At 39.8% G+C, this 26,187-nt stretch overlaps 1 protein-coding gene across 1 annotated transcript in view; it reads left to right on the top strand.

The window, feature by feature from the left end:
• Window positions 1–8,721: 8,721 nt before the first annotated feature.
• The window catches only part of notch3 (notch receptor 3), a 37,843-nt gene continuing 20,377 nt past the window's right edge, over window positions 8,722–26,187 (top strand). The window contains 4 exon segments of the mRNA XM_057344957.1: window positions 8,722–8,836; window positions 16,441–16,543; window positions 16,897–17,391; window positions 18,916–18,982. Coding sequence (XP_057200940.1) covers window positions 17,331–17,391; window positions 18,916–18,982 — 128 coding nt within the window. The 5' untranslated portion in view covers window positions 8,722–8,836; window positions 16,441–16,543; window positions 16,897–17,330.

Here is a 26,187-nt window from a genome sequence, read left to right as displayed (position 1 = left end):
CAGGCTAACCAATCTCTATATTTCACATCTAGGAGCCAAATCACATTAAACTTGCATTTACCCATCTTTTTTCTTCTGTTTGCGCGCACAGGAGGGGACGGTACACAAAACACTGTCGTAAATGCCGCAACCCGCAGATTGTCGCGTGAGCGAGCGAGTCCACAAAGAAACAAATTAAACAACATATAACGTTAAATATATGTTTTAATTTGGTGAAGTATTAAAATATGTTTAACTAAAGGAGTCATATAAAATTTAAGACCTACCATAAGTAAAAATAAGACTTTTTATGACCTTAAATTTTACAAATTTAATTTAATACTTTTTAAGGATCCGCGGGAACCCTGAAGACAACAACCAAACCGTATCTAGAAGGATATGCTTCTTAGCTTACTGTTCTTGGTTTCAGCGTTTTGGTTTTGTATCGTTCTTCTTCAACAACAGCACACTGCACAATTTCAGTGTGTGTATTGACCCCTAGTGGACTAGTGCACTTTTCTCGCGCATTTGTACACGTCACGTCCGCGCGGTCTCAAAAAATGGGCTGCACGCGGACAGGGTGTACTGACGACTGCGGTGCGGCCCCTACTGATGACGAAAAATACTTCATGCGGGCGGCGCGATGACGTGGACGGACAGACAATACCTGCTCCTTTAGGCTACGGGCCACTAACAAAAATCTACATTTTAGAAGTACTTTTTCCTTCTGTAATGTCAAATTTATTTTTGCAGCAGATGTATGTCAAACCAAAAGAAAATTAGGACCGTTTCACACAGGACGTGGCATGCAGTTATCACAGTTTGGCTATTGATTTTCTATGTTTTTCAAAGTATTTCTGCGGGTTCAGACGCGGACGATGTTATAAACAGCAAAACGTTTTGTTTATAGCTTCTCGGGACTGTTGTGTATAAAGTTAAACTTCAACAAACAAGTGGAAGTTTAGATAAACAAATTGAATGTAGTGGCTAGGAGATTTTTTTGCTTTGTTGTATATTTTGTTTAAGGCGTCCTATTTGCTGCCTTTCCATAGGTATTTATGTCTCATGTTTATAAAATATTCTGTTAAAAATACAATTGTTATTATTTTCACCATTGCTGTGAAATTTTGCCCGACAGCTCAACTTAAAAATCATTATTATAACCACATATTGTATTATAAGGGGGTAAGGTAAGGAGACAGTTTTGATGTACTTGCCCAATAACGAATTGTTGTTGTTTATAAAAATAAACATTATTTGGTCAAAACCACCATTATAAATGTTTTTTATCTTCTCTTGTGTCTGCAGTAAAGAGCTGTTCTCATGCAAGCCACATCATTTTGGGTCTAAGAGCAGCGCTTACGCATAGTCTGCGCATTGCATTATGAAAACCGCCTGAGATTTCTCACTTTCCATGAAGCTCTCAATGAAAATGAACCACACAATTGTGACGGCCCTGTCCCATGTGAAATGGTCTTTAGAGTGTGAAAAGAAAGTAAAATGAGTAAGCCATAAGTCAAATGGGAAAACACTAATAACATCATCAAAAGGTTCGCTCTTGTATCACAATGTATAAGTTCTTATCAGACATCAACCACAGGAATATATGCATCAAGGATTCAGGAAACATAGGGGTCTTGCAAGAAAATACAAATCTGTTCTGCAATTTCTTTAATATCCGGCCTGCTATATACAAACTCGCGAATGCTTCTCAGCCCTTATCCATCTTATATTCTTTGTGTACATCAGTGACAGAGGATACTCGCTCACATCTTCTCATCTCTGCTCTGGATTCCCACGCTGAACCCACAAACCTGATGGGAAAATTTCAGATCCGGACCCAAAGATATGTTCCCAAAGGCTCGCGGTGTAGTGCGTGCAGAGACCGCTGTCACACAGGGAGAGAAAATAAAACCAGACAGTTCTCATAGTGACCTTGCTTAAAGTCATGTTATGTTGAAATTACAACATGGGAGAAGGTTCTCACACCAAAACAGTTTTCATCCATGCTTGACCAAGGCCACATCATGAGCTTATCTCTCCCCATTGATTCCAACCGTGGAGAGGAGCTTTCCCACACTAACACCCTACAGAAACGCAAATAAACACAGAGTCTAACATCTGCTCCATGCGCTGCTACGCTTTCTGCTTTATCCTGCTACTCATTTTTGAGTTCACTAGTGGCAAAAAGCATCCTAGCAAGGTTTACAGTATATTTATACAGTACAGAAAATAATGACTGTTGAATATGATGCTTCTGAAGACACCCTCAATGTAACTGCCACAAAAAAATCTGTAAACAACACAATGTGCAGACATAGGAAAACCCTTTAGAGAAGAAAACAAGAAACTAAATAAATATGGAAGCGTACAATTAAAGTAAGGAAATCAAGGTGAAGTTACAACTACCGAAGAAAATTACAGACCAAATAGCGTGCTTAACACAGACTTTGAACACTGTCAAGCTTCATTAGTTTTGAACAAACCCTTCCATATCCTTATTTGTTTAAAAAACATTCTTAGCTCTAAGCTCCAGAAAGACCTGTCAAAGTACAAAGGAGAAAAATAATTTATTACAACGTGTAATTATGTTAAAAAACCTCTACCGCAGTTCAGTCAATTTCTAAGAACCTGTAAACCTCTTTTCTGTCTTAACCTGCTGCTGACCTTTAGCTCTCTAGTTTTCTAGTTTGTATACCCTTTGAAGTAAAATCATCTAGAAAATAGATTATCTGTTCACTCAGCCCCTTTAAATGTCTGAACATCTTTGACCGCTCTCAACTGTGTGCCATTAAAGAAACAAACGTACTGTGTCAAGTCTGCTCACCATATACACAAAATCCATGCATTTATTTATTCTTGATTCCAGAGAAGTCTTAGATCAGTGTTTTCAGAACGGCCTTCCTCCCCCAGCTGTGTTTAAACTGAAAGTGTTACTGTTAGGATTCAACACAGCATCATCACCCATTGAGAAGAAACTTCCACAGGAAAAAGGCTTTAAAGTAAACATAAACGCTGTTTTCGACTCATTTTATGGTCGTTAAGCAAGTCGTCTCCGAGCGAAACAGGATATTCAATGAAAAATAATGCAGGGCGTGACTTGATTTAATCCACTGGGAATTTAATTTGGGAGTTGGGAATGGTCTCCGTGTGACAGGTGGTTGGGGGCACGGAGTAGGTGTCATCGGAGAAAAAACAAATCTTTGGTATAACAATCACAGACATTTTCAAACTCTGAACATAAGAGTGTGACTCATAGATGACTCATCTATATTGACAAAACTATACAACTGGAAAAAAACACTTATTAACATGAAGGATTCAGATGACCCCTTGTCGTTTTTTCGCAGACCCCTACTCTAACACTGCCCCAGGCCTGACTCCCACTGGTAAAGCTTCTCTTCCTGCCCAATCTTATTGTTGGGATTGTGGGATTTGCTGCTTCTTTCTTTGTTTGTTTTAAGGGAATAAACTGTCTCAGAACAAGCTATTAAAATAGCAACTACACAAGAGAACAGCAATCGCCCATTCTTCCTGCATCCCAAAGCTATTTTCATACCTTTATAGTGACTGAAACATCCAAAATGCCACCTGAAACTGACAAAAGCCATGACACAACCATGTTAAACCAAAAAAGAAAAAACAAAAATGAACTGTTGTTACATGTACAACGGTTACATGTAGACAGGGCTGGGGAGTAACGAAACTTAGTTACGTATTTAAAATACAAAATTTGAGTAACTGTATTTCATTACAGTTATTTTTTAAATGGTGGTAATCAAATTACAGTTACATCCGAAAAGTATTTTAGATTACCAAAGTGATTACTTGGAATTTCAATGGCATTTATTTCATTTAAACTGTATATTAACTGTAACGGGCAATTAATGTAAACGATGGGGAACATAACAAAACATGGAAACAGGAACAAGGACTAACTAGACTAAGATAAAAACAACACTTGACATTAACCACAATAAACTAGACTGACTACAGCACAGGAACTCACCACAATGACACAAACACAATGAACCAGCACAGGACAGAATACACAAGGGCATTATAAGGGATCAAAATCAAGAGGGGACAGGTGCGGGGCATGAACTAATAATTATCACTAACGAGGGAACAAGAGGGCAGGAACAATGACGAGACCGGAGAGTATGGAAGGCCATCAGCGCCAAATTGCCTCTCTCCACATGAAACAAGAGGTTCTGTCATGATTCTGCCACTAGATCAAGAAAAGCAAGACAAGATGGGGCAGAACCATGACACTGTCAGTCCAATGAGAGAAAAAACACTGACTTTTTTCTCAGAATTGCGAGCTTGAGAAAAAAACTCTGAATTGTTATAAAGTCAGAATTGCATTAAATAATCTTACTATACATATGTCAAGTTTTTCATGCAATTCTGATTTCATAACTTGCAACTGCAAGTATTTAGTGATGGAAACAAGTTTCCATGAAACACAGTGCATTCAGAGAAGGAGGTGAAAAATGTTTAAACTGGATGATGTGAAAAGATTTTTTTATTTTGTTTATAGATAATATTTTTTTCATTTAGTTCTGCCCTTCACATTAAACATGCATAACCACATGTTTCCCAGAAGACAAAATAAGTACATTTTGCCTCCAATTCAAAAAAGTTTACACATCCTCTTAATGCATTCTGCTGCCTTTTTGAGCATCAGCATTTTTCCTTTTCTTTTTTCAGAGATTGTGTTCTTTTTTGCTATAAGATATATTCTGGAAAACTAATGAAATAAAATGCAGAGGAAAACCAAGTCCTTTGGTGATCCCTTTGTGTTACGTACCTTATCAGTATTCCAAAGTATTCTAAAGTATTTAGATGAAGTTACAGAACTTGTGTAATCTAATGAAATACGTTACAAATTACTTTCTAAAGCATGTATTTTGTAATCTGTAGTGAAATACATTTTAAAAGTAATCTTCCCAGCCCTGCATGTAGAGTGCATGCGAGATGAGTTGTGAGAAAGCAGACAGGGTGATATAAATCAATCAGCGTGCACCTGACCTGGAACAGAGTTTGATTCCCACTAATTATGGCCTGACTTAAAGACTTAATGGTTTAATTAACGGTTTTCATGGAACACAAACCAGACCACATCTGGAATCCTCAGGGGTATGTGTGTCTCAACAAGCCCACCAGAGTGTGAGAAACTCTTGGGAACCTGCAGTCATAAAAGCATTACTATTCACACAGCGTCACTGAGGTTGTTGCGCAATCGAAGGTTAAGGAAACATTTTTTGTTTGGCTGTTCAAATCTGCAAGCATAGCAAAACTAAAGGGTGTTCAGTGCAAGAGTATTGTGAGTAATTCAGAAGTCACTCCATGCTTAGCTAACCCACATAAATTGTAAACCAAGCAAGCAAGTAGTAGACCACATTCGTGTCACTTAACTTACTCCCAGTGAAACACAGCAGCTGCCGGTGCAAACACTTCAATTCAGATTCATTGTGCACCTTGCTAGACAGAGAAACTCTGAAAAGACAGTAAGTGCTATGTTCCCAATCGGACAATATTGCAACTTATACTGTAGTGACCATCTGTTTTATTATGGCCCCCAGTGACTTTACAGTCAACCTGTAATATCCACTCTGTTTAACCTGGTGTAACCAGGTGTTATGTATAGAGTCGCTAGAGAGTGGAAAGTGTGTTGGGAAGTTAGGACATTTTTCAGTAGGGCTGACCTGCTTTCTACAGCCACCTTCCTTTAAACTGAGCTTTGATGGAAGCCTTGCAGAGCCTGACAGCTGTTCCCAAATTAGAGACCAGGAGACAACACGACAGGACACTGGAATGCTAGGATTGTCCCATTGCTTTAAAGTGCGCACAGAGAAGGTCTTTACTGTGGAAGTCAAAGATTTTCTTCAGTGGGTAAATTTGTTTTCAAGGTACCTGGATGCAAGTCCTCATTTGAGTAGTTTACCCAAATATAAAAAAAGTCTCGTAATTGACTTACCCTCATGCCATTCCAGATGTTCATGACTTTCCTGGAAGTATTTGACTTTGATGTCAAAGCTCCACAAAACATCCATCCATCCATCCATCCATCCATCCATAAAGTAATCAAAACAATTTAATTAGGTTAATAAATTGTCTCCTTGAAATTATAAGGTTCTGACAAAATTTGATTATTTACATGTTCTTTTTCTGTTACTTTTACATTATGTGATGTTTTCACTTTATGTTGTGTACATTTTGGGACTTTTGTTTTAGAAAACAAAAAGGTTTTATCTACCTTAAGTCAAATTGAATGCAAAAACTTTGAAAATCGATATCTCAACACTGCTCAGAGTGCAGATAGAACCTGACAATACCAAGGTAAGGAAATTTCTTCTGAAATTAAACTATACACTTGTGAGAGAAAACCATTACTATTTTCAACTTATTTAGAAAACGACACATTGTTTATTTATGTAAACATCAGAACAAGTAAATTCAAATATGACGGCAAAGCGTTAACTTCAAATCTCATTAGTATAGAGCATTTTTCAAGATGTAAACACAAGATGTAAACCAGTTCCAATTTTTCACAATAATTGAGTCTTTAAGATGTTAATTTAGGCCTGGTTTCACAGACACGGCTTAGCTTAAGCCAGGACTATCCCTTAGTTGAATTAAGATATTTCGGGCAAGTTATATTCAGTTAAGACATGTCACACATTCATTTTAGTCTGGGACTGGCTTTAAGCCTTGTCTGTGAAACCAGGCCATAATGTTTTAATTCAATTGGTAATATTCAGTTTATTGTATTTTGTGAAGGAAGTGCTTCTGGATCAAAATAGTTTATGTCTTGCAAAGTGGTGTATAATGGTGTATAATCAGAATGACAAAAAAGACCTAAATCTTTACATACTGTATACATTTTGCATGGCATAAAAAGTTTCACTTTTGTGTGAAATAGTACTCACTAAGGTTCGGCAACCCCTCTGTAAGAAATCAGGGACTTCCCATATAGACCACTTCGGAAAACATAAACAACGCTGGTCCGAAAGAACTGTTTCCATTTTTTAACACTACAAAAACATTTAAAAAGAATACAACCACCAGAACATTTATAACCAAATCAAAATGTTAAACAAATATCTTTAAGATTTTATTATATGTACGATTTTCTAAAAATGTAATGAAAAATCATATTATAATTCAAAAGGCGCATATAGTCTTTTGGTTAGCGCGCCGATGTATAGCACCAGTGCAGTGTGCTCACGGCGCAAGTTTGATTCCAGTCTTGACGGTCCTTTTCCAGTCTTCCTCCCCTATCTCTACCCAATGCTTTCCTGTTTGATCTTCACTGTCCTGTCCCAATAAAGGCAAAAGCCCCTAAAACCTTTTTACATTTTTTTATAAAAAATGAAATCGGAAGTGCTTTTTGACCATGTTTACATTTTGCAAAGTGGTCTATACAGTAAAAAAAAATGTATCAATACAAATCAGCGTGCTAAATTCAAACATACTGACACATCGATGACTTGGCATCTAATTACACGTGACTAGCTGTCAAGTGCAAGCTTTATTGCAAAACCGATAAAATTAAATGTTTTACGTTTTCTGGGATGCAATTAACACTGTTGCCCTGGAACAATTTCTTGGGTATTTTCCACCAAAATCGGTGGGACAGTCAGAGATCAGAGAGATATGGTGAAAAGCTGCTTTCTCTTGCATTATCAGGTCTGTAATTAGTCAGTGTTCACAGACACACACTGACTGGGTCAGGGAGGTCAGAGTGGCCAGAGGCAGGGTTACTTAATCACTCTGACACAGAGGAGGGTCAGGATATCAATGAGTCGGTATTGTAGATGGTCAGTGGAATGTGACTCCTCAGTCGTGGACTGTGAACCACACCCATCGCAATAACCCTCACCTGAGGCAGAGGGCTATTGTATTCACGGTGACAGGAACATAATGACTGAGGAAATGAGGGGTTGAAAGAATGAAGGCTTAAAACACAGAAAAAAGAGTGACTCAGATTGAAAATCCAGGGACTACATTTGTTGGACGTTTAAAGTATTAACTAAATCAGCGGAGCTGCACTAATAGCGAGTTGAAGATCAACACAGAGAACGAGAGAAAGAGAGCGAGAGAGGGACGCTTAAGCCTGTAGTGAGAGAGAGAGGACTGTCATGCTGATTTTCTCATCCCACCAACAGTGCAGCTTGTTGTTTTGCTTCAATATGTTTTAATAAAAGTGGTCTTAAGGCCTACCCCCACCCTGACCTCAGGCAAAAGTGTAATATCTGTTTCTTTATCCCTCCCCCTCAATACATCCCCCTGCCTGCTGAAAAAAGAGCAAGTAAACTCTAAACACACACTTGACCCATAGTACCCAGATAAGGAAAAGACAAATAACTACAATAAGCCTGTACTGTTATTCCCATTCTCCACATTATACATTTCACAACTTGTTTTGCGAATATTTCACAATATTCATTCAATGTGGTTATCTTTAAAGCATAAGGTATGCAAGCAATTTCGTCACTGCTGGCTCGCCGCTCCTGTAACACACTACTGCGTGTAATTCTCCAGCTCTCGAAATGTTTGGACAGTTCGCTTCCTCTACAATAAGCCTGGTACGTTGCATATGATTTGGAGGACCTCATGGTATCCGTGAATAAACTGCTTGCCACCCTCTGCATTTGTATTTTTTTCCTCTATGGACTTAATCCCCACTCGGGCTCAGTAAAGCCGGCCGAACGACCAGTCTGTCAGGAACTTCCATTCTGAAGATGTGAAACAGCAGCTGCACTGCAGCGTGATAACATCCATGAGTCAATATGTAGGGTGGAAAATGTTATCCATGTCTGGCACACCGGTGAGGAAGAGGAGGATGAAGGTAAAAATCTGTACAATATGACTCTTTTCATGCACAAAACCATTCTAGTGACAAACTGAAAGACTAGAGCAAACATAGAGTAATCGACGAAGAATCGACACCACCATCACTGCATACAACTTTAACATCTATGTAGAATGGCACTTTTGCACAATGCACAAGATAAACGTACATATTAAAGTTACAAGTGCTCTAAATATTTAGAAAGAAATACACAAAGGGATTTGTACAAGAAAATTACACCACTCCACCTGACAAGCCTGTTTGTTAGTCTGTTATCTCTGCACTGGGAAGGTCTTCCAGTCAGAACCTCTTTGTCTTCCAAAAGCAGACTTTTTTATTGAAATGTTATCTATAATTATACCCCTTTGTAAGGGAGCTTTACTATTGTGATATTCTGTCTGATATTATGGCTGAACACATGCCAAATTTGTTATCCTCTCCTTCGTCTTCCTTACGTTTCTAAGAGAAAATAAACAAAATCCCGGTTTAGCTGGAGCTGGAGGGCTGTGCCAAGGCAGGCACGTACAGGTGAAGTTGTGGGTGTTGTTTCACTCATCTCTGTGCGGAGGTGTGGGAACCAAAGCTCTGGCAGTAGTGCATGAGTAACAAGAGCCTGAGGGAGTGTGGCGTAATCTCAACCACCACTTTTCTTTTCTATCTTCCGTCGTCACTTACACGCACCAAGATACACATGTAAACATGGCGAAGCGTTCCATCGTTTAGGATCATCAAGCTGCGAACGCACTTTCAGACACTTCACCTTATTTTGCCGCTGTTGAACAAACAATCGTGATGGTGTTACGCTTATACGCGCATGACACTCGGGCTGAGATTTGCTTTTGCTATTACCTCTCAATTGCCTTTTGTGGGCAATCACACAGGGCTATAGTTACAGGTAATGCCGATGGATTAGGGTGAATGGAGATGTATGTTGTAAACAGACGGATAGGTGTGTCGTCAACCTAAAGCCGGTTTTTATTTGACAAAATGTGAAGATTTAGTTTATATGGGCATTCATGAGGGAGATGACTAAATGTTCTTGCTGCCATTTTTCCTAGACAGAAATATTTCTTTATATTCAAATGTTTTTATTACATGCACTAGATGCAACATGTACTTGTTGTACCTACTGACCACAACCGAATGTGATACACAAAGAAACATTGCTATCCTAAATAGCAATATGTAAGTGACTTAAGTACATAAGCCTCGGCCTCCCCGAGGAAACTGAAAGGTATGACAATAGATTCGAGATATTATACATATCATAGTCTGGAGCGGGGGGCGTTCGAGTGTGTGTGGGTGCCGGGGGACAGTGGGCTGGCAGCTGTCGTTGCTGTTCAGGGGCCCACAGGTCCCGGCCTACCCCTAATGACCGGACCAGCTGTCGAAGTTGCGACTGTGGGGATGCGGGCTGTACGAGGCGGGGAGGGCATGAGAACTAACACCCCCCTGTCCTGAGGGGCATGTCCACAGCCTGTCTCCCCTCCTCTGAAAGAGGGTGATTGATGGCGCAGGGTTGACACCAGGCTCAAGGAACAATTGACTCGGGAGGGACGGAGTCTAACAGAGGCCTAGGGGTTGCCTGAAACTCTTTCTCTTCTCTTTTTTTCAGAGGCAAATGCAGGATCAATTGAAGTTGTAATTCAGTGATTTTTCTCAATATGTCTCTTTCTGACATTTTAGGTTGAACATATGCCACTCTTAACACTCTTCAAAGACCTTTTAACCAGTGCCAGGGGAACGAGACATTCCATCACGTATTTGTATAGCGATTATTTGTCAGATTAGTCAAATGCGGTCCTCTTCGTGACAACTGACTCGTACGGCCAGACATTCCATCAGTGCCTGTGCGCGCAGACGGCGTGGCGGGGATCAGCCGCCCCGTGGACCCGGCGGCTATGAGTGCTTGTAATTGTGGTTTGGTAATTCAACCTCTGGAGGGAAGAGCAGAAAGATGAGCAACAGTGTAGCCTCAGGTTATCAGTGGGTATCGGTATTTGAGCTTCAGCTCCAGGGCCCGTGAGCGCAGCCCCTGACCTCACGCACTAAACCTCAAGACCCTCTCAGGAGCCCTTTTCAACAAGTCACCAGTACCCCCATCCTCAAGTCAGATTTACAGCCCTAGGGAGGAGGCGGTAGCGGAGGGGGCACTGTCCTGCAGCTGTCCACAGTGGACTTAAGCAGTTATTTCACTCACACAAAAAAACCCAGCAATGGCATTCTGAATTCCACCAGCTGGCTTTTATCCAGCCCTCATCCGAAATATATTCCCTGACACTGAGCAGCCAACACTCTGGGTCTGCACACTCGACTTGTTCCTGCACACCAACACGGACCTCAGTAAAGGGCACTACAGACAGATTCTGATGGCCTGATGACTTGTTAAGAAAAACTGAGCGGTTTGCACTGGGGTTGGCATGGGGACCCCGCAGCGTTGCATGTTCTCGTGGCATTTTAGGCTTGTACCCCTGAGGCCAGAAATTAAACCCAGCAGCTGGACCCCACTTACATGCCTAGATCCGGCACAATCGAGAGGGTGGAGAATGAACAGAACGTGAGAATGCGCGGGAAACAAGCCAGAGAATAAATGTACCCTTGATCCCTAAACATAAACAATTCTTCGCTCCCACACATCTACGAGAACTGTAACACAGCACAGAGTTTCACAGAAGTTAACAGTCGTTTAGAGGGCTGGTGTGAAAATCAAACACCTTGTCTCAGAACGAGGACAATGATGTATCGCTCATTTATTTGCTCAGGATAACAAGCTCTGCGTGTAATGTCTGTGTGTGTGTGCGTGTGCGTGTGTGCGTGTGTGTGCGTGTGTGTGTGCGTGTGTGTGTGTGTGTGTGTGTGTGTGTGTGTGTGTGTATGAGAGAGGCATGTGGGGGAATGTGGTAAGAGCGAGGTCAAACTGAAGAGGCCGCTAACCCAGTAATTCTTGCTTTAAGTCATAATAAAAACTGATTTATTTTCCATGCTTCAAGCTAGAAATAGCACAGTGGTGTCCATATATGCAATATATGCGTAATGGAATTTTTTACTTTATCCGTGTATTTATTTGTTGGGAACAAAAACTAACAAAGAAAATATGAGCAAACAGAACAATGCTATGGGGTTTGTGGTTTGTAAGCGTGTCAGAATTTAAAATAAGTAAAACTCAGCCAGCCAGACAGAAAAATATATTTTTTGTGATTTTTGAGACTTAATATTTATTTGCTTGTGAAATGTAGAGGTGTATCTGGAAGATGACCCTAATTTTCCAAATGCCACCAGAATGACTAATTTGTTATCATGCAAAGAACAAAGAGAATGTAAAACGTAGGTGTGAGAATTCTGTCCCATGGAGAAAAAGACCAGGAACCCATGACGGGGAGCCATGTTGATACCACTGGTACGAAGACGTCTGACAACTATAAATGGACATGTCAAAACCATTCTCGTCAAAGAAAAAGCCGATATCAATTACAAAGACGTCTGTACAGTACTAAATGTGACCCTGGACCACAAAATCTTTTGGGTCTTATGGGTCCATTTTTTTAAATTGAGATTTATACATCACCTGAAAGCTAAATAAATAAGCTTTCCATTGATATGTGCCATGTTTCTGGTCATTTTTGTTCATGATATTGCTGCATCCACTCACAAAAAAGTTTTTATATATTTACAGTAGGAAATTTACTAAATATCTTCATGGAACATGATCTTTACTTAATATCCTAATGATTTTTGACATAAAAGAAAAAACTATAATTTGACCTGTACAATGTATTTTTGGCTAGTGCCAAAAATATACCCGTGCTACTTATGACTGGTTTTGTAGTCCAGGGTCACAAATGTCTACGAACAATACCAAAAACACCAATAAACACAATCTCCAAAGAACCTTGATCACGCACAGACTGCAAGCTCACAGAAAGGTAATAAAGACAGCAGTCACAAAAGCAACTCTCTGATTGGTTGTGACGTTTCCTAGTAGGGGGTCTGCGTTGCTGATTGGCCGTGACAAGTTTTGCGGTGGGGGCTCTAATCCTCTCCACACTCTCTGCAGGCGCTCAGTGGAGTTTTCCCACATAAATCACACTGCACTGGGGTGGTAAAATCATTATTGTCTATTCAGTCCTTATAGCTTGCTAGCTATTAAAGGCCATGTAGCAAACTAGCACGAATAGTTCACGCACATACTTCTCTTGCTATAAAGTAAACAGTCACTGTTCATTCAGCATCTTATCAATTAAGGCTAAGTATACTTTGTAGTAGTCACTAAAAAGCCTCTTACAACAGCTTTGCAAATCAAATGTTTTAGCATGTTTCATACATTTAGCCACACAACATCATATGACTAAGACTGAAAATATCTAACATTGACACTATTCTAATTTACATTTCCAACAAATATTGCACGAGACACAGTTCAGATTGTTGGTCTCAACATACTGAAATCTCCAAAAGCACTGGTTTGTAAACGCCCCCAAAATCTATATAACAGGATCATACAGGCATAGATATGACTGTTAAAAGTATTACCCCACTTTTGTTTTGCCCTCTTCTTTAGATATGTATGCAGTTTTGTCTTTCAGTCCACAGTTGTAAATATCACGGCTATAATGTCCCTTTACTTTTTTACGTATCAGTCCCCAGTTATCAGCAAAATCCCATGGGATGCATTAGGGTGGGGGGTTAAGTGGGAAGGTTGGCTTTGCTCTCGACAGGGTGGTCCTCTTTAACAAAGTAGATTTACCATCCCACTTTCTTTTACAACAAGGCAAAACATACAGTACCATTCAATCAACACAAAGAATAGAAAACAGCAACAACAAAAAGCAAACTGGACCACAAAGCATTAATGCAATATTTTAATCACAATGGTACTCAAACATGGAAATATTTGATGCGCAACAATATGGTATGTTAGAGTCTGCAGCTGAGAAAATGAGAGCCTAAACATAGATTTACTCCTTGGGAAATACAACATTAATGGGTATGTTTAAGTATTCAGAAAGCTGACAATTAACTGTGCACCCAGGTGCTGAGGGCCGGCGCGAGACCATGTTTTCCCATTCAAAAGCAGTCACCAGGGTAGTAAATCGTGATCACCTGTTTGTTTGTGTGATGCTGGAACCCCTCTGAGCTTTGCGAGAATCCTGACACCCTACTTTCCCTTCATAAATTCTTTCTCTACTGTAAACATACACTCTTTTACAGTTTCACACGGCACTGACATAAGTCAACATGTAAAGTGATTTACCCGTTAACAAGAACGAAGTTTTTCACTGTATGCCATATTTGATCTAAAAACAGGTGATCACATCATGATTTACTACCCTCAAATTACTCTCAATGTGACAGCAGAGCCGTCTCTATGGATATTTGCCAAGTCATCTGCCAACCATAACCACAGAGTGACAAAAATATTGTCTCCACTTCACTATAGCAAGATTGGATGGTGTGCATGAATTAGCCTCAAAAACAATCAACAAAATGTTGTCCTAAAACACAGCGGGTGTCAATGTGTCCTGTTACCACTCCAAATCCGCTACACCAGACAACTGTTGCTTAACATTCTTACATTATCTAGAGAAACAAGCGGATAGCCTTGATAAACCTAAGCACGCACTCAAATAAATATAAATACTTTAAGTGACCCTTTGATTATAAATTCCAGAATGTAAAAAGTTATTCTGATGTGAAATAGCTAATAATATTTTACCACTACAGTCAGTTTTAGGGTTGTGATAATGAAATTAAAGACATAATCCATCACTTTTGCCTCTATATCGCCATCTCAGTTTGAAACACAAATTGCAATTTAGTTTGCATACTTTACATATGTGTTTTAAATTATGACAAACTGACAAATTTCCTGGAAAACCATACCTGACAGCTCAAATAATAAATAATTAATGAAAGCTTATTGCTGTGAATTAAGGAAAGGAGCCAGTGCTTTTTACATACTTGCTCAATAATTGATTTTCATTCATTTTTAAACAAAAGTTTCAGATTGCAACTTAAATTCCTTAATTTAGGCTTTTGAATTGACGTATGCAAGGATTCAAAAAGTAAATAAGAAATGAAATTCATAACAGCATACAACAGTAATATACTAAAGTGATAGTTCACCCAAAAATACTTTCTACTGCAGAGCACAAAAGAAGATATTTTGAAGAATATTGTTAACCAAACAATGGTGGTACATTTACTTTAGTGTAGACACAAAACCAATGCATGGTTTGAATGTTACATTCTTCAAAATTACTTTACAGAATTTGCACATTGCACATAAACAGAATTAACAGAATCGACAGAATTTTTGGGTGAACTAAATAGAAAGCAAAAATGAGCAGAATCTATTTTTGCACTTGTTCCTTAAATTATTATATTAAGTATGCACATTTTATTCATTTCATAAAAATATTAAATTTCATTTATGAGTGGATGAAGACTTTGTTCCACTACTTGTTGAATTTCATTTCATTTTAATTCTGTTAATTCTACTTCCTGACATTTTAATTATAATTCAGCTTCCTGTGGGGTGTGGGAAAATCCATTCACACTCATGAAGGCACACCCAGTTGTCTGAATATTGCTCAACCCTGATAGAACCATGAGCTTTATAAATGGTCCCTGGTGAGTTGTGGCACATAGAGTATCCAATTTCTCTGTTTAAAAATTAATTATATTACATGACATTTACACCATAGAAATCCAACGGCCTCTTGCTTGACAAATCCAGAGTTAAATGCATTATTGCAAGGCAAGATATTGTTGAAGGGAACACTGGTGTTCAGATTGTAATTACCCTACAATGTACATTGAAATGGAATACAAGCACAAAAAGTACAAAATCATTTTTTAAATTAATTAATGCAAAATGATGCCTGATAAAAGACATTCTAAAAGACACACATCACCCAGCCCATCACCTATTCAATCTGTTACCATCAGGAAAACGCTACAGGTCCATCAGAGCACGCACAACAAGACTCTTACACAGTTTTTACCCCAAAGCCATTTCCACACTGAACTCTGAATTGAAAACATGCCAATATGTGCAATAATGTCTTTATGTGCAATAACTTATATGGTAACTAAGTGCAATATTTACATATACCTAAATAGACCAATCTATGTGCAATTTTTTACTGTATACTTTAGCCACTTTATATTTGTATTATTGTACTTATGGTTGTTCTAGTTTTTTTTCTCTAGATTGTACTCATTACTTAAATCCTTATGTTGACAAAAAGCACACCAGAAATTTCGTTGTATGATCCACAATGACAATAAAGAATCTGAATCTGATACGCCCCCAAATTTTGCCCTTAAAATTATAATTCTCTCTAATCAAGTTGTTTGTTGTGAGCTTGTTAGCTTTCCATACACATTGCTTGCCACTAATTTATTCAATAATAAATTGGACGGGGCCACTACATCCCTGAATGTTAGTTCTCTTGTCCCCACCCCCTTCTGCACCTCCTGCAGGGAAAAACTGTGTCATAATGCAGTAGCCGCTTTCTTATTCAAATCACTGCCATTGTCTCTGTAAGCAACCAGCTCTGTTGTGTGCCACAAAACAAGTGAGTCTCTATATGTTGCAGAAAATGAGTACACCGGGGCAGCGTGTAGTGAAGCAGTTTCAATGAACATCCATGCTGCTTTGCAAGTGATGAGGGAGGGTGATGTCTGCTCTCATCTCATCCGGTAAACACAATTCACACGCTTTAGACAGCATCAAGCATAAATACACAAACAAGTGGTTTAACATGGTCATGCTGACGTGTGGTAGATTGAAAGGCTCACTTTTGTGGGACATATACATAGGCCTATACATAGTTTGTTTCTTGTGGAATCACTTGTTCCTCTCTCCTGAAAACATCAACTCAACTTCACATTTCAAAATGTTATCTTCCTAAAACGTAAATTGAGTGACAGTTTTGGCCATTTTACCGTTAGCTAGCTATCAACCGATTTGTCTTTGTTACCGTTAATCGACATCAGTTTATATACAGTAAACTGTGTTACAAACCAAGGCTACCTGTTACGTTTGTTTAAAGGTTTAAAGTCTCTCATCGCGTTATTTCCCAAAGGAAGATGTGACGATCCATCTCCCAAAGCTTTGTCGATTCAGCAGCACTATTGAGTCAGGCGGAAGGACTGATCGCATCCATCAATGCTACTCGGCTTCGGAAGGAGGCGGAGTGATACCGAGCTTGGCGCTGGACTCCGATCTCAAGTGAAGTGGAGAAAGTTTTTCAAAAGTTCCAGGATCTGTTTCGAGTCGCACGGCAGCCGCGTCTGAGCTGCTGAGGGAAATACGGAATTGGACTATATCGCAAAGGCTCACATTTCTATGTAAATCACTAAAGCGAACTTTATGACGCTGCTTTGTCTTAATGTGATCCTTGGAACTTCAATCACTGTGTCATTTTTTTAAGGATGTATTATTGCTGACATTTTGTACGAGGAGTAGGATCGAGTTTCCACGAAAATGGGGAATTACAGACTTTGGATATTTCTGTCAATATTATATCTGGCGCATATTTGCGAAGGTAAGATCATTTTAATTAGACCTATCTTTCCCGTGTAACGGAGTTACAGGACACGTGCAAACGTATAACCTGTTACTTCAGCATCAGTGAAAGAACACCGAGAAGCTGCTGTCGTGATTTTTTGTTTTAAAACTCACTAACGTTAACGTTACGAGCTTAAGCATCATTAAATGATGCATCTTTGCTTGCACTTTCTTCACTTTTGACTATAAAAGCTATAAATGGATGGTCACTTCTCATAACTGTTCGTTAGTCTGTCAGAGGTGCGAAGTCATGAACTACATTTAAATAAATGTATACTTATATTTTATGGTCTTTAAGCCATTACAACCAATGGTTGAAACGCAGCTTTGGTATTAGTTGAAGACATTATGCACTTCTATTCAATGAGCGTGGGATTTAAAGTATCCAGACCACGCGTTAGGAACATCTCTTTGTGGACGAAGAATGCTGCGTTTTCAGTTTGTTTTGGTGTAATTTATACGAGTCATTATAAACTGAGTTTTATTCCTTCGCATACTCTTAATAATTTCAGAGTTCTGTATTATTTGGATCGGATTTGTCTTTGTCGAATGGCTGAACCGTGAGAAAATATCATGAGCGTGGATGTGCGCTTAGCTGCACTTCAGCGTACTTAGTATATTGGGATTGGCAACAGGTCTGCTGTTAAATCGCTGCACTTGATTATTAAAGCGTCATATGCTTAACGCCTTGTGTTCTCAAACGTTTTGCGGTTACGTACGAGGAGCGGTTTGGCGAGCCTTTAATGTGCTCGTTTCTTTGTGAACAGTCATTGACAAATGCACCATGCTTTTTACAGATTTGTACGGGATGGGAGTAATGGGTGACATTACTATTCATCATTATTTTATATTTTATTTATTCAGAAAGATTATACAGCGCTGTTTGTTAATTGTCAGATTTGTTCAGATTTCGAATCAGCAAGCCGTTGTAATTAATGTACAAAAGTACGTATTAGTATTATCATGTCTACTTATTAATAACAAATTAAAGAAAATTAAGAAACAACTTAACTGATACATAGCTTATTTCTTTTAAATAAGCAGCCTTGCGTCAACAGTCACATAAAAGCATATCAGCACCTGTGTCATTTAGAGTAAAGAGTTGAGATTTATAATGTTAGGAACAGTACTGTCGTTTCAATGTTATAGATTATTAGCGGAAACGATACGCCTTCAAACGCTTTTCGTTATTGATAAGAACTCACGTGCTGAACTGTATTGTCATTAAAACAAAGCGGCAGTCTGTAGAAGAATCTGAATGTTATCTCGCGGCAAAGCCTTGAAGCATCGCGCGGCGCTGATCTGCGCTCTCAGAGATAACACGGAGTTTATCCTTGACTGAGAGTAAACAACCTGATGTTTTACGACACGACGTGGGTTATGCTTATTGTGTCGGTGTCAATAAAATAACCGACATATGTTAGCACACATTTCAGGGTTATTTTCTTTTATTGTTGGACATAAAGTGGTCTCTGCCTAATTGTACCTTTTCTTTCCACAGGATTGCGCTGCGTGGATACACACAGACCCTGCGAAAATGGAGGAATGTGTATCGATTCAAGATGCTTGTAAGCACACAGACGTAATTTTATTGCAAAAGCACTTTTATTTCATATCTTATTACTTTAATGTTTGTATAAAGGCCAAGATTGGCGTGGTCTTTCAAATGGATATTATTATCACAATGTTGTGGCGTAAACAGATGGTATCAACTATCCTAAGAGCTGCTATCCCTAAATTCTCAGTAATTGTTGCGCAGGATTCAGCCTTGGTTGTCAGTTTCACATTGAGTTTAAGGCACACATTTGCACAGTTTAGAAAAAAAAGATGTTGGATTGTAGCCAAACAAACACAGTGCAACGGTTTTGCCTTATTGTACATTGCTTTAGAAAGTGGATTTATACCATGTCCTTTGTGTTTTAGTAAGAATCTGAGTCCTTTCCAGGAATCTATGAGTCATAGCTCTGATATTATACCTCTGGTTGGACCATGAAATTTTGTGTTAACAATAACGCACTACACCTGACTGTAATATATCAGTCACATTAAGTTTTTGACTACATTTTATTAAAGCGAATCCATGTGTGCTTCTCCAGCAATGCCAAGCAGCATTCCAAATGCTTAGAGGTCCTTTACATAGGCTTTGTCTTCATTGTTTATGCTAATACAACGTGATTGTTATCACACGAAAGCCTGGGGCTGTTGTTTTATGTTTCCCGCCTGATTTGGAAAATTGTGTCTGTGCACTGGACCTTCTATTCGTGGTGGTTGGGGTTTTTTCCAGGGCGCATTAATACGTGGGAACCACTGTCAATGGTTGTATGTGAACGTCAAATCAATAGGCTGTAAAATCTGAAGCAAATTGTGCTCTAATCAACGAGTTTAGGTGGGATTAATATCTGTAAGTGGTTCCTGTTTGTGTGTCCTTGAGGCACCAATTTTCCTACTTTAATCACCCTGTCATTATATAGAGTCTCATATCCCTAGGCAAGCTTTTATGTCTTGCTCACTGACCAGGTATCTTAGAGGAATCCTCATTGTACTTTCAACCTGCTATTGGAATGCGAACTCGCATTAATGGAAGTGGTCGTTGGTTGTGGAAATCTCAGTCCTTATCTTAACAGTTAGAGGCAAACCCAACCAATTTGTCGTATTTAACCGAAAGGCATTGATATATTTTTGTAAACATAACGTCTGTTCATAAAACTATAGCAATGTGATACTAAAAATTCTTTGTATGTCAGTGTCACAGTCTTTAATCATTACCCAGCTCACCTCGAGAAAGGTCATAAACAGCTCTAGTAAATGTGTAATGATATTAAATGGTGCTTTGTCCTTTTTCATCCGTGGTGTTTTGTGACTTAAGATGTTTTTTATGATATTCTGTAGCTGTAGAAGTTGATCAATCGTAGATGTCATAACAGATTGGTTCCTCTAAAAAAAGTTCCTTTGTTTGGGATTGTTTGCCTGCAGCAGAGGCTTGGGGAACCATTGCTGTTGTTAGGTCAGTGTCAGCAGGTGGTATTTCTCAAATGAAAACAGGGGATTTTTCAAAGAAGACAGTAAATGTCATGCTACACAACACAGTAATACAACCATCTGCAATGGTCCAGTCACAGGAGAGTGGTCTGACCAGTTCTTGTGCTATGGGGACAGTAGACCCACTCCAGTCCCCTCCCTAGAGATCACGATGAAACCAGAGATCCAAAACAACAGAATGGAACCCTTTATTTCTCCAGATACCAGCCTGTAACCCAGCACCACTGCAGAGACCAGAGAGAGTGGAAGTAGGAGGACAAGAGAAGAAAGGGCATATGAGAATAGAGGAAAAACTGAAAAAATAAGAGTGGATAATGTCAGAGCCAACTCAAACCTAATAAGGGCCTTGGAATTGGTTGGACCTCAGTATTTACCAAGAAGTTTTTCCAGCTTTGTTTATTACAAGAAAACAAATCTTACACCTGTTCTTGGCCATGATATGTTTTCCTTCCCTAACACAAGAGCTAGTGTGCCAGAAGAAAGTTGATTGTCCCTATTTACAAGTGCGGTATCCTTGTTGCACATGCTCTCAAGTGACCGTAATATTACGCGAATATGCCCCTTAGGACTGTAATTGTTACCGACTGCACCGTTGTTTCACCAAGGCGTTGTTGAGGCGCATGAGGAAAATACTTGGCACCAGTACTTGTTTGCCCTCGATGTCATTTCATGGTCCTCTGCACCGAGAGCTTCAGTGCCTGGTGCAGTCCATGACAGATTACAGGAGTAATCCCACTCTAACTCTCTCCCCTGAGTGCTTCCTCACAATGGACAACAGTTCTGTGGTTTTTAGACTACTTTTATAAGCCGACCTACACGTTGGCACAGGTGCTCTGATCTGATTCCAAATGCAAAACTGACCTTCTCACGTTGATGACAGAGCCTCAAATAAGACACAAAGAGAAGATCAAAGTTAGAGGAACGCTATAGAACTGATTATTTAAGAAAGCTTGTTATATTCAGGTCTTGACACGGTCGGTCGCATTTTGATCCCACTTCTATAGGACGGGACAGCTGAGCACTTGTTGCGAAGAGTCCAGGAATGTCACTCTAGGTGAAGAGACAGGAAGCTCCGTTAAAGTGCTGCCGTGTCTCTAATCTCATCCCCCCGGCGTGGAGAGCGTGCGAGCAAGTGCAGCCGCAGTGTGGGATAAAGTCTCGACTGAAGCAAAGAGATAATTAGGCAGATTGTGAGAGTGTCATTCAGAGAGGGTCCAGCTGGAAGAATGAGGTGGGGGTGGGGACGTGTTTCGGTAAGAAGGGGGTCGTGCTGGGGTGTGAAGGGACAGCTGGTGGATGTTGTGATGGTAATCCAGTGAAGTCAGACCCTTACAAAGGGGGAGCGGAGGGCCAGGTGCTGCCATTGAGCGGCCTGCTGCCCCATGCCGAGACAGACTGGCCTATGGAGTAGCGGAGCCGGCGGCCCACGGGCCTCCTAACACATGCTCTCACACGCAGCGAAGTGCTTCCCCATTGTCTGTGCCGGCTCCTCGGACTTAAAGCCCAGGCCACTGTCACTCTTGCAAAACAAACTTAAAGCCCAGGCCACTGTCACTGTCGCAGAACAAACAGTGGTGGACTAGAGATGAAAGCGTGGGACTCAGGGATGGGAAGGAAGGAGAAATCTATGTTTGCACTTTCCCACTCTTCTCTCTCTCTCTCTCTCTCTCTCTCTCTCTCTCTCTCTCTCTCTCTCTCTCTCTCTCTCTCTCTTTCTCAGAAAGGAAATGGATACAGTCAGGCTTTTGGTTATTGATGGTGTCGCCTTGACCCCAGTAGCAGAGTGAGTCTATAAATTGTGAGTGTTGTGTTTTAGTGACCCATGGAAGCTTTCTGCCTCTTAGGAAATGATGTATGAGGACAGTTAGACATGAAGCAGACTCCTCCGACACTGGTCTTTTGCGGACCAACTGCTGGAACGTATTTACATATAATCATTTATGGTGCTCTTACTATTGAAAGAAAATGATTTAATGGCAATTGACAGCTGATATGTGAGGTCCTTGATAAAGATTGGTGTATAAAGTTAATAATGTTTATAACATAAAGACTAGAAACATGTTTGTTGATACTGAGTTTATCTTAATGCACTTTGGAGATGAAGTTCGTCTCTTGTCATTTATGATGGATTATTGTGGAATGCCTTTCAAGATTTGTCCTGCCACAGTTGTATTCATCGCTGTTCCATCTCCATTAAGGTCCTAGTTTGTTTATGGAATGTGGATGAGATTTACACTGCCTTTGCTGCTCATGCGGATTGAGATCTCCACCTGAACATATGCAGATTGATAGGAGAACCCTACTGATTCAATGAGCGTTCAGTTGAAGAACAGTTGGGTGTAATTGAGTTTGACATTAAAGCGAAGAGAGTGATTAAAGCATGGTTTGACACTGCATGCAGGGATCCCTGGTTCCCAGGCCCTGTCACAGGAAGTGTTGACTCCTGACCCCTCTGCTCTGTTCACATCCTGTCTATCAAGACAGCTGAGGAGAGTGTATGATCTGCTCCTGTCTTCTCTCTTTCAAACTCCAATTTTACTCTTCGATTATCACACTGCCATGGAAAAACAGGCCACAAGAATGAACTGACTTCAACCCCACACTTGTTGATTAGAAAGTTGCTCATTGCTTTTATTGAATACAGTTTGATATGGCTGTATACTCAAGCACATCATAGGCATGAAAAGAATTTTAGAGTTGTAGTTTGTTTTGGAGGTACATGAGAGAAGATAAAAGTAGGGACCTCACCCTTCGAGTGCCTGAGTAGTTAATGGGCGACAGAGCTGTAGATAAGAGACATTCTTTGGCCTCTACCTGTGTGTTCTTTTCCACACTTTATCAGGTTCTCTTGAGCTCTGTGTTTTTAAAGTTTTTTAAAGTGTTTCTAAATGCAAAAAGAAATTTGTGATAAACTAGGAATTTCATTTCAATTTCAGTTTTATCCTACCTTTCTGCATGTTTTGTGATTTATGGCAAAGATTAAAACAGTTGGCAGCAGTCTTGCAGGATGTTCTTCAAGCTGCAAAATGCAGTACTGCAGCTTTCTAGTGCTGTTGTTGTCTAATGCGTACGGCAGTACTGTTTTGAGGACACACCAGGTTAAAGCTAGAAACATTTTGGCTGAATGAAGCCAGATTTCCATCTCTGGCTTTCTCTAGTATCATGTTAGTGTAGAAAAATATTCCTTATAATCTTCAGATCTACAGAATCTGTATGAAAAGTCTACTTCCCTTTGAGTTGCAGGAGATCTGGACTGGTTTAGGTGCTGGGGTGGGGTTTTGTGGTGAAGTACAGCAAAGAATGCTTTGGAAGACCTCGAGTCTGGGGTGCATGCAATGTGGTTATGGTTGACTTGTTAGCAATACCAGAAATTCCAGAGATCTTTTCATGAACATTGACATTGTTACATTCTCTAGGCAAACTAATTGCAAAAGCATGAAATGTTATCAAATAAACATATCAGGGCTGAGCGTTAACTTTTTTTGCACATAGCACCGGTGCTACAGAGGTTTAAAGTTTTGTAGCACATGACAAATAGTTGTAGCACAAGTATAACAAGTGCGGTGCATCACATAAATAGGCAGGCAAATGACAAAGGACATTAATGTTACATACAGATGGATAAATTGGATAAATTAGGGCCATATCATTTTTAGTTTTTCCCTAATTAATTTTTCCTTTTTAATTGTTCTAAGTTCTCTATTTTCAATGTTTTGCTATACAATAGTAAAAACATTTGTCGATAAAAAACTGTAGTATAGTAATTATAGTGAAATTCTTGGGTACTATAGTATTTAGTATTTTTTAACCTTACTATAGTAAATATTAAAGTATACTATAGTGTTTATTACAGTTTATAAAACGGTCAGTTCTGGTCCTTGATTCTGATTGGCTGAGCGGAGTTCTAAGCCGTTATAAAATACCTCAATATATAACGGCTGACCGCACCACATAGCCTAAATATCATTTTATTTACTTTATTTTATGAAACCTTGCTATGCATATGGAATAACCGTTTTATAAAAGCAATAAGCCCCGAGAAGCAGTGGGTTACAGTGCATTTTATAACAGCTACGGGGTTTTAGGCACTCCGCTTCGCGTCGTGCCACAACGCCCTTAGCTATTATAAAATGCACTGTAACCCACTGCTTCTTGGGGCTTATTGCTTTATTATAAATTTACTACAAGTAAAATATTTTGTTCATCTTGTTCAAATTAAGCAGACTTTTATTTTGGCGGGTCGTCGCGAAGATGCTTCATTGTGTGTTTCTGGCAGCTTCACTCAAACAGTCGGTGCATTCCAAATGGGATATATCGCCCTCCGAAGGGCTCTTCGGGAAGGGGACACCACACAAAACATCGCTCCAAATAAAAAGAAAATTACGTTGTTTTTATTCCTCCTTTTTCCAAGTGAATTTTAAACGGACACATTAAGAGATACAAATGCGTTTTTCCCTCTAGAGTTTACACGTTAAGGGCTTTACTCTTCGAAGGGAGTAGGGCATAGGGATGATCACTTCTGAACGGAACGCAAGTAGTGAAACGTTCGTAAAATAAACTTAGAACAACTCTGTGGATGAAGTTCATGTGTTTATGTCCTCGTATTTTGAGATACAGACAACGAGTGTTGAAAACATGTTAAACTGTGCAACTCATTCACTCATAGACACGCAGAACAAGCAGAGGACATATTTAAATAGTAGAATTCTGCTTACGTGATTCCTTCCATGTTTTCCCACATTGTGCAGATCATAGGGCCCTAGATAAATGGACTTAATGCAGCCGGGAAAACAAGTTTTAACCGCAAAAACTAAATATAAGCGAAAATAAATAGTGGTGCGCCATTAGTTAACCTAACACACCAACAAGCACAACGACAAACACACTTCACACAAACAGGCGGCTCTGTCTAATGCTTGTTCAAATCTTTATCGCACGCGTGCCACACGATTCAATTTATTCTTAGCACAGACCGATTTTTTCGTAGCATGTGCAACATATATGTCGCACTGTACAGCCCTGATATTTTAAGTTACCGTTCACGCAAAGTCCTGGTTTGATAAGCTGTTAAAGCTTTTGTAAGAAGTACAGTTTAATTATAGAGGGCAATATGCAATAATCTGTGGCATATTGGTAGACAAAAGTTTAGTAAAATACAACCATGGGTATCTCTGCATTGTTAGTCATAGACATTTTTGAAATTTAGACAATTTGTGTATATTGGTCCAAATCCATGTCCTGAAAGCTTGTCTAAAAACCATGGTGTCATATGCCCTGTTTAAATTCACTTCTCCCAATGATAATAAACTTTTTTCTGCTATTTTAGTAGGGTTTAGTTGCTGTGAAAGTTCTGCAACTGTCCTCGCAAACCCCCCGCCCCCTCGGCTCTCTTCTCAGCCATGGGTTACTGTTGCCAGGCTACAGCAGAAGCCTGTTGGTTCGTTTGAGCACAGGCCTGAAAGCCCGGCTGTTTGGGCCACCGCTCCCCCGTCCCCAAACAATAGGGTTCTGACTACTTTAGCTCTTTTATTTGGCCCACAAAGTGCTCCCCTACCCCCACTTTGGTTCCTCTTTGGGAAGATGGGGGCTGGGAGGGGGCGGCTGGGGGAGGGGGAACAGGCTCTTGTTGGCAGTGAGGTGTCAGTACGGGCTCTTCACAAAGGAATGGAGCGGCTATATGCCAGACACTGCCATAGACCATTTATTTCTGAGGGGACTTTCTGCATTTTGACAC

The sequence above is a fragment of the Triplophysa rosa genome, linkage group LG11 (genome assembly GCF_024868665.1).
Source record: "Triplophysa rosa linkage group LG11, Trosa_1v2, whole genome shotgun sequence".
NCBI lineage: Eukaryota > Metazoa > Chordata > Actinopteri > Cypriniformes > Nemacheilidae > Triplophysa > Triplophysa rosa.
Note: the sequence above shows the minus strand (reverse complement) of the source record. Positions and strands in the feature narration are given on the sequence as shown.